Consider the following 17,559-nt stretch of genomic DNA (forward strand, 5'->3'; position numbering starts at 1 on the left):
CTCTGGAAGATTGTAGGGCAGCCGAGGGCACCCAAATTTGGGAGGCCCTAAAATGGGCCCCGATGGGCCCACAGGTCTAAAAGTTGGTATTTTGAGTTTTTCACCCAAGTGAATAAATGACCAACATATGGGGAGAAAATGAGGTATTAGTGTCGGGAGGGTGTGTACACTTGACATGGAATGCAGAGATGCCAACTTTTGGAAATCAGAATTAGGGAGGATTTGCAACCGACACCAAATAATGTGCGCGATGCACACATCTCGAGCGCGGAGCGCTCGACCCTTGCGGCGGGGTCCAGGGCCCGCCTTAGGGCCCTGGAAGCTCTGGGGTTCTAGACGCTCTCTAGTGCCCTCTGAGCCCTATTTTGGAGCATTTAACATGTTAAGAATTCCCACTTTTTGAACAAAAAAAGGGGAAAATTGTGCACTTTTTAATGTTACATGTATGTTAATATTAGTAAGTTAGGGGACAATCAAAGATTAACAAAAAGCACAAAAGAAGCAATATTTTTCTTACCTTACTGGCTGGTACTACTGCTGCTTGCTTTTTCCATGGCAGCTTTGCTGAGTGACAGCTGTGTGGCTCTTTTAGCCCTTCTGATTATGTCTTTGCTGTATTCTCTCTGGTAGCAAGGGGTGCTATGAGCTAGTTTTTCAATTAAGAGAGCTTCCAGGGTTTTGACACTCAAATTGGGACGAAATTCAGTGTGATTCTTCCGTACAAGACTGAGTGCCCGCTCACATGATGCGTTCGAATGAGGAATGACCAAGATTCCCTTCATCACTTTGCTCAAATTAGGATACTTCTTGGCACCAGTGCAGGGATCTGTGAGCTGTGAAATCCGATGCCACTGCTCATCCACTCTCACTGTCTCAGTAGCAATTGTAGCTATGGAGGCGTCTGCCTGGTAGTGAGCGAATTCACTCTCAAGACTGTCTATGTCACTATCACCGCCACTGAACAGACAGGGGAATTTCTTGATGAAAAACTCCACACAGTCAAACCCCACTTCTTGGTGTAGCTTAACATCCAGCACCTGAGCATGCTTGGCTAATTCATCATCTAGCGGCCAGGTTTTGAAGATGTAATTGCAGGCTTTCACATAATATGAGCGAACTGCACTGAAGAAACCTTGGATGTCTGACTCACTCAGAGTGAAGGTGGATTTCTTGAGACTCCTTTGTTCCCTTATATACAGTTTGGCATCGTTCCCAATCATGAGGTCCTCATCATTCTTCTGATGATTTCTGTCAGAGAAGGGTACATTTACCAGAGCAACCGATGACACCGATGGTTTCAAAAACCGTACAAAGATATCTTTCAGAAGACCATTCAATTCTCCGTGCAGGAGATGAATACAGGGTTCGTCTCTTTGGAGCAGAAGATTCCCCTTCTCAAAAAGCTTGTTAGCATATCGAAGGAAGAAACAATAGAGTTTTGTTTGTGGAGACAAGAACATCCTGTTGACACGTTTTTCTCTAGATTCCTGCACAGTGTTTGAGGAAGATGCGCTTTTAGTTGTAGAACTCGTAGTACACTTAGCCGCAGGGCGATCACACTTGCGTTTACTGCCAGCAGAAGAGGTCAGACTCGTAGTACCAGATCCAATTTTACGTTTGAGGAGAGAGCTTGAGGTAGGTGCAGCCAAGGAAGAAGACCTCTGATTCGAAGGTTTTGCTGAGCTTCTATCAAGTGATTTGGCAAAAGCAGAACTTAACTTGGGTCCTTCTTTGCCTGTAGATGGGACTATCACAGTCTTTCTCGACTCTGAAGGGATCTGCTTTGTAGATGAACGTGATGAAGGGCCGGTGATGCTACCTGCTCTCAGCATTGGTTTTGGTGCTGTCCCTGCTGTCTTCTTCGCAGCAGATACTGCAGTGGTAGTGGTGAATGCTGCTCCACTAGTGCTTGATCCTGCAGTGCCAGTACTGGCAGTAGATACAGTGCCGTCCTTCTTGCTCGTTGTTAGAGTCTTGGCTACAGTTGGTTGCATTTTTCTTCGTACTTCTTCTTTGAAGAAGAGGCGAAGTGGCTCCCACTGTTCAATCAGCCTGTCTAGGCACTGACCAAGGGACAGCCACCTTGTTGCAACATGCTTCAGAATCTTGTGTGTCGGGGAATCACAGAGTTCTTGCAGTGCTTTCACTCCTTTGACACGTTTACTACTTTTGTCCAAGTAGTAGTAAATATCGATGAGAAAGTCATCTAATTCAATGGGTAAGGCCTGAGCCGCCGTATTGTGCATCATATGGCAAGGGCATCCCATGATGTAGCACTCTGGATTTTGTTTGTGGATATAAGCAGCGACTCCTTTGTGCTTGCCCACCATGACAGAGGCATTGTCAGCACAAAAGGAAACACAATTTCCCCACGGAATTTTCCTGTCACTGAACTCATGATCAAGCAGTTTGAAAATGTTTTCTCCAGTGGAATCTTGTTTGCACGCAGGCAAACTTAGCAAACCTTGCTTCACAATCCCAGCACTGTTGTCATAGTACGAAATCAGGACAGGATATAGCTGGGCCTCACCACTGTCATTGCTACCGTCTGTAGCTAGGCTAAATGGAGCTAGTCTAGCAATATCGGCAATAGATGAAGCAGTAACATTTGACAACTCACCAATTATTGCTGAAGTTTTTGTTCTTGCACATCCATACTTTGAAGCAACTTTTGAATCTGGAAACATCTTTTGAAATAGAGGTCCAGCATGATCTGAGACTGATATGGGCAAGTTATGTTCCACAATAAATCCACTAAAGAGAAGTTCCGCTCGGGTAACATCCTCTTCCTCGCTTGTCCCTTGTTTGGTGAAATAATTCAGAAGTGTACCGGTACTCGTGCTCGAAGATCTCTCCTTTGCAATGTCTGTGTGCCGTTTGCTTCCAAAGTGCTTCCGAATATCATCGCGACCTCCGTGCTCAACTGAAATATCAACGCTGCATACTGTACAATACGCATGATGAATTCCTCTTTCAGACTTTCAAATACACGGGTATTGGAGACTGTATTCGGTCTTGTACTTCTGAGACCATTTCTTGGTCTTCGTAAGCTTCTTTTCTGCCATTTCGTAATCAACATCGAGGGCTTGAAGCATCGGTAACTTCGAAGTCGATGTTCCACAGCTGCAGCGCGACTCGTAGAACTCTAGCGGCTGTTAAATTAAACACCGCACGGTGGTCGCGACCGCCGGGCTGGTACGGGGCCCAGCTGCATGCAGTGAGCGTATCGCATGCATATACACTGTGCATACATACCGCATGCACTGTATTGCACACATACCGCATGCACTAAATCTCAGTGCATGATCGCATAAGCGAGATCCAGACCCAATGTTTCGCTGCTCCTCATTTGAATTTGCAATTTTTTACGTACAATTTGGTAGCAGCGAACGTTATGGAGTTACCACATGCTATACGTAGCAGACGATGCTTTTCATTCAATTCTCATACTAGTACATTCTGATTAGTGAACAGTGCAAAAATATCAAAATTTCGGGAGGATAAGGATAGTGATCGTAAGGGCGGGAGTTTGGGTGAATTTTCGGAAGCCTCCCGATGAAATCGGGAGGGTTGGCATCTGTGGGAATGCCCCCAATGCCTGATCCACGAGAACATATCGGGCCCAATACATTTTTGAAATATCATGCTATACAGCACTATATCGCTTTTGGCCCTATCTCTCATTCGTGAATAATTAATCACTTTAAAAATTAAATAATTATCGTATCCAGATCCGGATTCGGATCTTCACCAAAATCGAATCAATTCTTCCTTGTCGCACACCTAACGTGTCCACAAAATTTCATCCGAATACATACACAACTTTTTGAGATATCCTGCACACGAACAGACAAATAAAAACCAATGTCACCCCCAGGGTGACCAGCATCTTGCCAAAATGTGAACATGAGTGACTTATTTATTCGATTAAAGTTACTCAAAAAATAAGGGTTTTGTCGACCTTGATGCTTCACCTTTTTGTGACCTTGACCTATATATTTTCATACGGTTAATGGTATCTCTCCAGGACCGTTGTACATGAAATATCAAGAGATTTTGATGAGAACTGAGGAAATAAAATTTTCATGAAAAATCCGTTTTTTCGTCATGACGTCATCAAATGACATCATAGCATCAAACTTTTGACAGATCTGGAAAGCACTTATCAAGCGCTTTCATATGAGGTATTACTCGATATGGTATCTAAGATTTCAAAATTTGACCTTGGGGTCAAAAACTTTCGACCTCCAGCGCCAACCATGAAGGTCAAGGCCGATCGCCACCAAAAATTAATCAGCTGAGCGCCAGACCATGAACTATATTCCCATGAAGTTTGAAGACGATCCGATCAAAATTACTCAAAAAATAAGGGTTTCGTCGACTCCCCTGATTTGCGACAAAGTGACCTTGACCTTGAAAATTTTGTGCACTGAAAGGGACCTCTATAGGACTCTGATATGCGAAGTTACAAAAATTTCCAATGATAACTGTGCTCTGCAGAGTGATTTATACGTGATTACAGACAAAAAAAACAAAAACATATGAAGGTCAAGGCCAATCCGCCACCAAAAATTAATCAGCTGAGCGCCAGACCATGAACTATATTCCCATGAAGTTTGAAGACGATCCGATCAAAATTACTCAAAAAATAAGGGTTTCGTCGACTCCCCTGATTTGCGACAAAGTGACCTTGACCTTGAAAATTTTGTGCACTGAAAGGGACCTCTATAGGACTCTGATATGCGAAGTTACAAAAATTTCCAATGATAACTGTGCTCTGCAGAGTGATTTATACGTGATTACAGACAAAAAAAACAAAAACATATGAAGGTCAAGGCCAATCCGCCACCAAAAATTAATCAGCTGAGCGCCAGACCATGCACTATATTCCCATGAAGTTTGAAGACGATCCGATTAAAATTACTCAAAAAATAAGGGTTTCGTCGACTCCCCTGATTTGCGACAAAGTGACCTTGACCTTGAAAATTTTGTGCACTGAAAGGGACCTCTTTTGGACTCTCATATGCGAAGTTACAAAAATTTCCAATGATAACTGTGCTCTGCAGAGTGATCGATACGTGATTACAGACAAAAAAAACATACAAGCTCACTAACATATCTTGCAAAAACTTCGTTTTGGCAAGATAACAAAAAGACAAAGTGGTGAAAACATAACCTTCCACCTTCGGTGGCAGAGGTAAAAAAATCGTCTGAGGCCAGAAATAGATGTTTGACACCTGCAGCAAAAATTAACTTGGGAGTGAAACATGGGCATGATGGGCCAAATGGCCTCCTCATTTTCGTGCCTGAGGTCATAAAGGATCATGCGACCATTGCTTGGACTCGTTGTAGTCCCGTGGAGACTGTAGACCCTTTTTTTGCATTCATGATCGACGCTCGTGAAAGACCTCGAGCAGAATGAAATGAAACAAAATGGAAAGGGGAAACCAACAGCAGCAGAGTAGAAGTGAGAGTAAGTAAGATCAAAGGGACAGGGAGGATGCATGGGGATGAATAAGCTGCACACAAGTTGAATCAAACACAGCAAGAAAAGGAAGGAGAAAGTGGGAATGAAACAGAAAAGGAACAAATAAACCGACAACTAACAAACAAAAAGAAGGGAGGGAGAGGGAGCGAGGGGGGGAGGGGGGATCACAATAACCTGGGAAAAAGGAGTGCTTGGGAATGGAGTTATTTGGGGCAGAATAATTCATGGGTATAGATGGGGATGACCTGAGGTAACGGTGAACAGCTGTGTTGAAGCCCAGGAAGGAAGAATAGGAATGAACAGATGGGGAAGGGAGAGAGAAAGAGAGAGATAGAGAGAGATAGAGAGAGATAGAGAGAGAGACAGAGAGAGAGACAGAGAGACAGAGAGACAGAGAGACAGAGAGAGAGAGAGAGAGAGAGAGAGAGACAGAGAGAGAGAGAGAGAGAGAGAGAGAGAGAGAGAGAGAGAGAGAGATAGAGAGATAGAGAGAGATAGAGAGAGATAGAGAGATATAGAGAGATATAGAGATATAGAGATATAGAGATAGAGAGAGATAGAGAGAGATAGAGAGAGATAGAGAGAGATAGAGATAGAGAGAGATAGAGATAGAGAGAGATAGAGATAGAGAGAGATAGAGAGATAGAGAGATAGAGAGATAGAGAGATAGAGAGATAGAGAGATAGAGAGATAGAGAGAGAGATAGAGAGAGAGATAGAGAGAGAGATAGAGAGAGAGATAGAGAGAGAGATAGAGAGAGAGAGAGAGATAGAGAGAGATAGAGAGAGATAGAGAGAGATAGAGAGAGATATAGAGAGAGATAGAGAGAGATAGAGAGATAGAGAGAGATAGAGAGAGATAGAGAGAGATAGAGATAGAGATAGAGATAGAGATAGAGAGAGAAACAAATGAGAGGAGATGAGCATTGAGGCTGTATTTTGGGAGTTTAACAATAAGAGGGTGACTAGCAGACTGTGTGCACCCTGCAGAAACCTAGGAGTGACAGAGCCAAAGAGCAGAGGGTGCAAGACCAAAAAGGAGGCGGTATAATACAGAGGCCACAAAACTGCTTGTGATGTGAGAGCAATCGGCAGAGACATCTGGCTTCATCTCAGAAGATCCCAATGATTCTGAGAGCCTTGCTTTCCACGTCTTGACATGAGAGGGCAGCTTGTATTCCGTGCCAGTCAGCTTGAGTGAACCGACAGATTCTACGCCACAGAGGCAGCCCTCTGACAATAGTCAGAGAGATGGTGACTCTCATAAGCACATGATCCCATGAACATATTGCAGCAGAAGAGGAACAGGAGACATTGGTAGGAAAATTCGTCACTGCCTAATCCAGAAGGGAGGACAAGCCATTGGGAGAGATCCGGGTCAGAAAGTTCACTGATTGGGTGAGGCCCATGGAGTCACTGAACTCCCTTGCTGCAATGCCATGGTAGGTTGAAGAGGTATCAACACCCAGCCAGTTGGCATGGTGACAGTGAAAAATCACTGCATATGACGAAGAGAGGGAGAGTTTGGATGGCTGGTTATAAGATGGTCCATGTTAGCAGAGAGATATATAAATGGAGTCGTACCTGTTCAGAAGATGGTATAGCACATAGACAAACAGAAGGTGGTTGCGGAGGGGAAAACGCAGTTTAAGGTACTCCTGTGGGTGAGGAGGGGCAAGGGGGTAGCAGGTTTGGGGGTGAGAAATGCACACCGACAGTGGGAAATGGAGTTCTTGATACAAACTACAACTCAACCACCGGAATGGGGTACAGGCGGCATGTCAGACTGGAAAAGACAAGACTAAGGGAGAGACACTGAGGAATCGGGGACATCTTGTGGGAGGAAGGATTCCGTTAGGCAGATAATGTCAGGAGCTTGGATTGAGAGATGTTCTTGAAGTGAAGACCTCGAATGTTGGAGGTACACAGAGTTATGGATGGGGGAGGAGGTGCTGTTGGCAGGGAGGGGGGGAAGAGGGGAGGAAGTGGGGGAGCGCGAAGTGGGAGGTTGTGAAATGGGAGGTGAGTGAGCATGGAGGGATCGGTGTGAGCATGGTGGGGGCGGGGTGAGCATGGAGGGGGTGGGACGCTAGAGAAGTAGGGTGCAGATCACTCAGGAGGACCAAAACCAGCAACTTCTAAAGGAACTGGAAGTGGATATTGACTTTGTATATTCATTTCCATTCTGCATATGAAATACAAATATTCTGTGGCAATCGGTTCAATTCCCAACAGAGCATTGAACTTAAAATACATCCAAACTCCGCCCTCTCCTGCCAAGGGAGTGACGCTCCACTGCTTGAGCAATTGAGAGATGACCAGATGTGGGCATACGTCATCGCATCGTGTATTTTTACCTTAATTAGCCCGCGCTGCCAAGCAAAATGCGGGGTTAAGCAATCGGTTGCGTACGCATGTAGAATGTATGTGTCTGCGTTTTGTTATTCCCTTTTCTCTGCAACCGCTCGGTGGATTGCCATGAAATTTTCACCAGAGGTGCGACTACTCATGCAGAATGTTTTAATGATAATTATGAAGTCATAGGTCACGTGGTGTGGCAGCCTTTTTGTTTTTAACCTTCAAAGATCTCTGAAATGGCTGAACAGGTTGAGGCGAAACTTTACAGGTATGACTGCCTATCCATGAGGAACAAAAGGTTCCCACCTGTAACATCATAGGTCACGTGGTTTGGCAGCCATATTGGATTTACCGTAAAACCTTCCGTTTTTAATCTTCTTACCCAGAAAGGCTTGAGGGATGGAGGGGAAACTTCACACACGTTCCCCCAAGCCTTGGGGATATCAGGGTGTTCACGAATGATTGATAGGTCACATGGTTTAGCAGCCATATTGGATTGAAGGAAGATATTTTTTTTAATTCGCTCTCCTGAACCGCTTCATCAATCATCGTGAAACTTCAAAATTATGATCCAGTAGTGATGGGAAAACGACGTTTTCAATTTCAACCTGATCGGACACATGGTCTGGCAGCGAGAATCGTTTAATTATTCCTTTGAACCTGCGTTCTTATTTATTTATTTTTTGAATCAAGCTCACTTGGCTGCGCCTGGATGGCTTTGAGGGGAGAGGAGTAGCAGTTGAAACAGTCCTATCCAGGTTCTTCCTGATGACTTCATATTTGCTTTTGGTGTAATCACTTCAGCCTTCATTGTGCTCGACTGGTGATAGAGGACGACGACGATGACGTACAATTTGGTGTTTTAATGATCGCCTGATCTTTACTTCGTCGATCTATTCCGGCGTCTTTATCAGCCTCGGAAGTTATGAAAACACTCGAGAACGAGGAATAAAAGCTACTTTGTAAAGGCTTGTGGAATGTACTCCAGAGCAGACTTTTTAAAGTGGAATTTGTACACATCTACCCCAGAAGAGTCAGCTCGCACCACGTTCTTCTCAAGACTGTGTGGGGTATGTATTCGATGAATACCATTTTGTTTGATTAAAAATTTAACGTTTTTATTGTGATGTTGACCTTCCACGTGTGAAAATCATGAGGTACAGTAAATTTGGTCCCGTGTTTTTGAAAAGTACAATAAACAAAAACAAATATATATTTTTATATCTATCTATAATTCCAGCAATCTCTGTTTGTGTGTGTGTGTGTGTGTGTGTGTGTGTGTGTGTGTCTGTGTGTGTGTGTGTGTGTGTGTGTGTGTGTGTGTGTGTGTGTGTGTCTGTGACCGCTGTTTCTCAACAACCACTGGTCCGATCTAATTGAAACTTGCCAGGTATATTACTGGGGCCCTGTGGATGTGCCTTTTCAAGGTTTGATATTAATCGGATAAGTGGTTCCCAAGTTATGGCCATTTATTTACCAAACCAATGAAAGGACACGTTGCTGTGTAGGCGTGGCTGCGTAGGCCGGTGTGCAGCCGGCCGCCGATGACGTCACGTGCCATGCCGGTTACGATGGGGATCGGTGCCTCAGTTACCATGGCCGAGGAGTGGCAATGGTCAATGGCAGCGAATGTCATGGCAAGCAAAGACAGGGAGATAAACTTTATTTTAATTAACTCTGTGTGTGGAAGTATCACAGCAGTTGTTCCTTCAATGCAAGTGATAATTCGTGGAATGCATGTGAACATTCCGTACGGGCAAGCACTACTTCCGGATAGTGATGACAATGTATTCTAATAATTTCTCGATTTCTTATGCGCATTCATACATAAATACAATGCCCCAATCCAGTCGTCGTTTACGAGAGCGAAGGAATAGCCTGTGTGGTTGTTTGAAAGTTTTTTTTGGGGGGGGGGTTACACGTATGGGCACGCGAGAGCTAAGGAACGGCCCGTGTGTTTTGAAAGTTTTTTTTTTCACGTATGGGCACGTAGTAGTATATAAATATAAATATACAGAATATAAATATATAGTGTATAAATATAAATATACAGTATATAAATATTATGGAATAGGCAAAGCCTCGAAGTGAACGTAGAATTCTTAAATTCGCTTCTGACTTTACCTGAAAGGGACATTTTCACAAAAGCGGGTCAGGTAACGGTAAAGAACAAACTCAAAAATCAACTTTCTTTGATATTCTCGAAATAGTGCTTGAACCCCTTATAAGGCCGAGAAAAATGTTAAAATGATGTCAGCAACGTAGGATCACCATCAGGCCTCTGCACTGACTGGGCAATATATGCTTGATAAAAATTCTCGGACAGTCTTTACCGTTACCTGACCCGCTTTTGTGAAAATGCCCCATAACTTGTTGACAACTGTATACGCAATTTCCGGTTACTTCAGCCTGGATTCGGGATCAGCGGATGATCATTCGGCTGATCATTTAATCACGATTAAAAATTATTTTTTGATGATGCTGGAGATATCTTTCTTAAAATCAGTGGAGGAAATATACACCATGTCTGATATTATTTGGGTATTTCATGTCTCCGACGATGCCTTTATCTCCCGGCATGCATCATTCCCCATGACAAAAACCGGAAACAAAAAAAAAAACCAGAAACAAAACAAAAACGGAAGCAAAAGGGTCACAGGCAACGACACGGATTCCAAATTGCCAGGGTATTGTGTTGTTGTTGTTGTTGTTGTTTCCTATTCTCTCATGTGCACGCGTTAAGTATGAAGCTCACTGCGTTAGCTATAAATATATATATATATATATATATATATATATATATATATATATATATATGTATGTATGTATGTATTGAAGGGTACTGTTAGTTCCACCAAATCACTTATCGACCCACTGACAGGTGGTCCCGCCAAATAAAATTAAATAATTGTAAAACCAGCTCATCAAGACCGTAAACTGGGCCCAGTGGTGGATCACACCCAGTCAACCAGCTCTTCAATCTCCAGGGCAAGACCAAGGCCGTCCTGGAAGAGAAAATGTTTTAACAGGCGGTGCATTGTGGGTACACACGCACACCTGGTCTCTCCCTTACCAGCCAGGCTGATGTAACAGTCCACCTGGACACCTTCGGCCGCGTCCAGCAATTCGGCGGATAAAACGGAGTCGGAACTCGAACCCTGGTAGCGGTCCACTTGGCGCCCTTGTCCCCGTCCAAGTTCCCCGGGCCTCGGAACGGCCTTGAGCTGCAGCAGAGCGCGATGGTACTTCCCGATGGCCTCTCGGAACTTCTTGTCCTTGTAACATCGATTCCCCTCCGCCTCGAAGGCCGAGGCGACGGCGATGTGACCTGCCGCCCCCGATGACGAATCTCCGACCGGAGTCTTCGAACTGAGGTTAACGAGTCCCGAACTGGGACCAGCCAGGGCCGGCATCCCGTCCGTCATAGTCTCCAACCTGAGGATCCGTCGTCGCGTCTTCTCGTCAATTCGCACAAGCTTCGATTAAACCCCCAAACTATGACAAATCCTCCTCCTCCTCCTCCTCTTTCTCCTCCTCCACCTCCACCACCACCAACCGATAATGACGTGAGTCGAGTGGATGTTCACCCATTCATCCATCCGTTCTTCATCGTCCACCTTCTTTTTCTTCGTTATCCGTCCTGTTTCACGGACTGATTAATATCCATCGACATCGTGTAAACATCGTTCATGTTCAACACAATGTTTTCGCCGAATGAACAGGTCGACAATGGATCAAGAAAGCATGCCGGCAAACAACGTCTCGACCCTACACCGTCTGCCCGATGACAACAGCAGGCTCGGAGGGGAGGAGCCAAAGCACATGATGACCCTGATGCTAAGTTCGTAATTTGCTCCCCCACACGTACTCCAGTGGATAGTCTTTTTCCATTTGAGCTTCCTTCCGAATTCGGAGAACGCAGAATAAAACGGGCAAAAGGAGAAAGCACACGCGAAGCTTCGCAATACAACGAAAATACTCGTTTGAGCCATTCCACTTTTGCAGTGGAATTTTGACCTGTGCCAGGCAAGACCAATTGGGTTGGGGGACGCAGGACAGAAAGGGGCTGTCAACGCCTTCAACGTATGAGCATCGCATGGAAATATCTGTTTATATAAAACGTACACTTTTTATCTCCGCCAACAAAGGTGGGGACGGAGGTTACGTTTTCACACCTGTCTGTCTGTCTGTCTGTCTGTCTGTGAGCAGGATATCTCAAAACGTTATGGACGAAACTTAGTGGCCAGATTGGGAGTGTGACAAGGACGAATTGATTCGATTTGGGGGAAGATCCGAATCTGGATGCTATAATTTAAAATGTTATTTTTTAAACTGATTCTTCACCATTGAGCGACAGGCCAAAAGCGACATGAAGCACGAGATCTCACAAAGTTGTGGACGCATTGGGACAAAATTTAGTGGATGAGTTGGACAGGTGACAAGAACAAAGCCGAATAGATTTTGGTTTAGGTCTGGATGCAGATCCCATATATCATTGGGATACAAAACAGTTTATGTTGAGCCTGGCGGGGGGTATACGTGGTCTACCGAGTGCCCGTTCAACCACCAAGTTTTGTCATAATCCGTCCATAACTTTTTGAGGTATCATGTTCGATGCTATACATCGATTTTGGCCCGATCAATGGTGAATAATCACTTTTTAAAATTACAGTATCCAGATCTGGATGTTCACCAAAATATAATCAATTCGTCCTTGTCGCACACCTGACCTATCCACAAAATTTTGTCCCAATGAATCCACAACTTTTGGGGATATCTTACTCACAGACGGACAGACAGGTGTGTAAAAGTATCCTCCATCCACCTTCGGTGGAAGATGTAATCATGCCGTAAACCAAGTGAACATTTAATTTGTTAAACAGCTTTATACAGACACGAAGATCGAGCATTAATGTTCACATTTGTGTTGCATTGTGCTCCATTCAAGGTTATAAATACTTGATGAAAGAAGTGAACAGGACCTTCATTGAGGATATACTAACCACCGTGGGAAGCACCGCCAAGCCTACGTTTCGGGTGTTCACTCTTCGTGGGGTACCTTTTGCCCTGACGAAGGGTTAACGTCCGAAAAGTCAACTTCTTGCTTCTCAGAGCAGTTGGAATACGTCGATCAATTTTCTGTCTATCCTGCAAGTTGTTCCACCTCTCTACCGACGAAGATCGATACCAGCCTTCACCAGCAAAACCAGTTCTTCATTCTGTAAATACTGCACTTGAATTGTTAAAGGATTTCATTCATACTGCCATGGGAGCATTCGGCACTGACATATCCTTACCAGCAGGAATGACGTGCAAATCGAGGTTATGCCACTGGCGTTCTTGCTTGGTATAGGTGTGATTGCGGAATGCTAGTTGATGACAGCCAGTAGTTCGGAAAACCTCTGTGGCCAAGAAAAGTGAAAATGACACACTCAGAGCATTGTTATCTTCACCCAGCAATGATAAAAGGTCAACAATATACTGTATGTTCAGATAAAGATGTGTGATTTGAGAGAGAAAATTGAAGGTGGTTGGTTACGAGGATGCTGCTGCAACTGTCCTTCGTGATGATAGATTCTATGACTGGAAAATGATGTGTATAAGAAAGAGTAAAAGTGACTTGTTAGATAGTGACCTCTGACCAACACAGATATGAACCAAAAATGCAAATGAGACTCGATATCTGCAATCACATGGGACTTACCCTTGGCCCATGATCCAATCGATGATGGCCATATTATTTTTGGACCACCATATGACCTTGACCTTCAACACTTAGGGATAGAGTGTGAATTAAGAAAATGCGTCCCAATCTGCAATCTATCCATAAAACTCAACATCATGAAAATCAGAGGAAAATTATTCAAGTTATGGTCAAAAAGGTGTTTTTTGTTAATTCGGTCACAATCTGAAAAAGTAGGTCAAGGACACGAAACAAATATCAGGTGCACAATTTCAGTGCAGGTCCATTATTATGATGCAAAAACATCTTGGAAGGCCAAATGGTCTTTTAGATTCCACATTTACAAAATTGAGCGATGACAAAAACAAAAAAAAAATTCAGATCGCTAATTGACCTTGACCTTTAACCTGGAGGGGTATGATGTAAATGAAGCATAAATATTCCTTGTTCTATGCTATCGAGAGGGCAATTTTTTTCCTGATCAGAGAAATCCTAGTGGATTTTTGGGGAAAAATGTTAAAATGTCTATAATTGGGTCATGACCTTAAAATTATGTCAAGGCAAAAAAAAAGTCAACCCCGCAAACTTTCTATTCCCATTATTGATGTAAAATTGCATTCCAAAAGTCCCAGCCAGATCTGAGATGCAGCTCGGGCATTGGCAGAAAAAAATGGAGAAAACCTAAATGGTGGTTTCATACTCATTGGGGTGTAAGACCTTGACCTTTAACCCAGAGAGTTAAATATGCCTTGCTCTAGAGCCTCGACTATCTCGATGGGGCAATTTCATTCTGGTCAGACAAACGTTAGTCAAATTTTAGTGAAAATAGTTAAAATGTCAAATTGGGTCATGACCTTAAATAGGCCAAGGTCAACAAGTCAACTCCACACACTTTGTATTACCGTTATTGAGGCCAAATTTCATTCTGAAAGTTCTCACTGGCCCTGAGATACAGCTCAGACATTGATGGTTTGGAAAGTTTTGAGTGTTGAGAGTGCAGGAAGAAAAAAAAAATTCTAAACAGTGGTTTAGTGCTCCGAGGGGGTCTGAGAAACGATGTGGTACCGTTCAAAATTGGGGGTGCTAATTGTAGAAACAAGCCCTACAACAGCAATAAGCCTTCCCCTATGCTCTAAAACACAGGAGAAGGCTTCATAATTGGTGGGTGTTCACTTGAGATGCCAATGAACAGAGCAAAAGGGAACTCTTCGAATTGGAGGACCTCGTTCTCGTCCTCACATATTCTGATGACAAGCATTTGATCACATTCTGATGTGAACATTGAAGAAGGAAAGAGGTTTTGAGGGAGTCCATCATTCACAATCAGGGCAATAATTTACTGAAAGATGTCGCAATTGAGGCTCATGGAAACTCTCTCAGCAGTTGTTTTGGGACTGATGTTTTGGAATGGAAAAACTACAAAGGCCCAGTTTTACAGTGACCTATGGAAGGAAGTTCACAATGCAATTTGCAGGTGGCAGTCAAGAATGCTCTGTAGTGGTATTGCATGGTTGCATGACAATTCCAGATCTCACACAGCAACCATCCTCACTGCAACACTCACACACAATGGGTGAAGGCTCGAAGCCCTCCACCTAACAGATTAGAATTGTCACCTTGTGACTTTCACCTCTTCTTCTTTTTCTTCTTCTTCTTCTGTTGGCTGCTCCCGTTAGGGGTCGCCACAGCGGATCACCGTTTCCATTTCGCTCTATCCTCCACATCTTCCATTGTCACACCAACCACCCGCATGTTCGCCCTCACCACATCCATAAACCTCCTCCTCGACCTTCCTCTTCTCCTCCTACCTGGCGGCTCCATCCTCAGCATCCTTCTACCGATATATCCCGCATCCCTCCTGTGCACATGTCCAAACCATCTCAATCTCACCTCTCTCACTTTGTCTCCAAACCGTCCTACCTGCGCTGTCCCTCTAATATACTCATTTCTAATCCTGTCCATCCTCGTTACTCCCAACGAGAATCGCAGCATCTTTAACTCTGCCACCTCCAGCTCCACTTCCTGTCTTTTTGTGAGTGCCACCGCTTCCAAACCATACAACATAGCTGGTCTCACTACCGTCTTATATACTTTCCCTTTAACTCTTGCAGCTACCCTTCTGTCACCAATCACTCCTGAAACTCTTCTCCACCCACTCCATCCTGCCTGTGCTCTCTTCTTCACTTCTCTGCCACACTTTCCATTACTTTGGACAGTTGATCCCAAGTATTTAAACCCATCCACCTTCACCACTGCAACTCCTTGCAACCGCAACATTCCGCCACCCTCCCTCTCATTTACGCACATGTACTCCATCTTACTCCTACTGACTTTCATTCCCCTTCTCTCCAGTGCGTACCTCCACCTCTCGAGGCTCGCCTCAGCCTGCTCCCTACTCATACTACAGATCATGATGTCATCCGCGAACATCATAGTCCATGGAGACTCCTGTCTGATCTCGTCCGTCAACCTGTCCATCACCATTGCAAACACGAAAGGGCTGAGTCGATCCTTGGTGCAATCCCACTTTTACCTTAAACCGGTCCGTCATTCCTACCGCACACCTCACCGCTGTCACACTGTCCTCATACATATCCTGCACCACCCTCACATACTTCTCTACCACTCCCGACTTCCTCATACAATACCAAAACTCCTCTCTTGGCACCCTATCATAAGCTTTCCCTAAATCCACAAACACACAATGTAACTCCTTCTGGCCTTCCCTATACTTCTCCATCAACATTCTCAAAGCAAATATCACATCTCGAGTGCTCTTTCCTGGCATAAACCCATATTGCTGCTCACAGATCGTCACCTCTCCTCTCAACTGAGCTTCCACTACTCTTTCCCACAACTTCATGGTGTGGCTTAACAACTTTATACCTCTGTAATTACCACAGCTCTGCACATCACCCTTGTTCTTAAAAATCGGAACCAGTACACTTAATCTCCACTCGTCCGGCATCCTCTCACTTTCCAAGACTTTATTAAACAATCTGGTTAACAACCCCACTGCCATCTCTCCTAAGCACTTCCATGCCTCCACTGGTATACCATCTGGGCCAACCACCTTTCCACTCTTCATCCTCTTCATAGCAGTCCTCACTTCATCCTTACTGATCCACCCCACTTCCTGATTCACTATCTCCACCTCTTCCAACCTTCTCTCTCTCATTTCTTCATTCATCAGCTCAAATACTCCATCCACCTTCTCAACACACTCTCCTCGCTCGTCAGCACATTTCCTTCTGCATCCTTTATCACCCTAATATGCAGCACATCCTTCCCAGCTCGGTCACTCTGTCTGGCCAATCAGTACAAATCCTTTTCCCTTCCTTTGTGTCCAACTTCTCATACAGCTGGCCATATGCCTTCGCCACCTCTCTCTTCACCTTGCACCACCACTCCTTGTACTCCTGCCTACTTTATTCATCTCTCTGGCTATCCCACTTCTTTTTCGCCAACCTCTTCTTCCTTATACTTTCCTGTACTTCCTCGTTCCACCACCAAGTCTCCTTGTCTTCCCTTCCTCTGTCCAGATGACACACCAAGTACCTTCCTTACTATCTCCCTCACCACTTCTGCAGTAGTTACCCAGTCCTCCCACACCTCTTTACCACCATACAACACCTGTCTCACCTCCTCCTTGAATTTGACGCAAGTCTTCCTCCTTCAGCTTCCACCATGTGGTCCTTGGTTCAGCCCTCACTCTCTTCCGCAACCTCAACACCAAAATCATCCTTCAAACCACCATCTGATGCTGTCTAGCTACGCTCTCCCCTGCCACCACCTTACAGTCGAATCTCTTTCAGGTTGCATCTCCTGCTTAAGACGTAGTCCACCTGTGTGCACCTTCCTCCACTCTTGTACGTCACCCTGTGTTCCTCCTCCTTCTTAAAATACGTATTTACCACTGCCATTTCCATTCTTTTTGCAAAATCCACCACCATCTGCCCTTCCACATTCCTCTCGTTGACACCGTACCTATCCATCACCTCCTCATCATCTCTATTCCCTTCCCCAACATG

At 44.4% G+C, this 17,559-nt stretch overlaps 1 protein-coding gene across 1 annotated transcript in view; it reads right to left on the bottom strand.

The window, feature by feature from the left end:
• The window catches only part of LOC147020514 (tetratricopeptide repeat protein 9A-like), a 34,375-nt gene extending 22,702 nt beyond the window's left edge, over positions 1 to 11,673 (bottom strand). Inside the window, exon 1 of the mRNA XM_085895910.1 lies at positions 10,919 to 11,673. Within this exon, the coding sequence (XP_085752036.1) occupies positions 10,919 to 11,270 (352 nt within the window). The 5' untranslated portion in view covers positions 11,271 to 11,673. The remainder of the gene's footprint in view (positions 1 to 10,918) is intronic.
• Positions 11,674 to 17,559: the final 5,886 nt, after the last annotated feature.

Source organism: Eptatretus burgeri, chromosome 9, assembly GCF_056783735.1.
Source record: "Eptatretus burgeri isolate ZD-2024b chromosome 9, Ebu_testis_v1, whole genome shotgun sequence".
Taxonomy (NCBI): domain Eukaryota; kingdom Metazoa; phylum Chordata; class Myxini; order Myxiniformes; family Myxinidae; genus Eptatretus; species Eptatretus burgeri.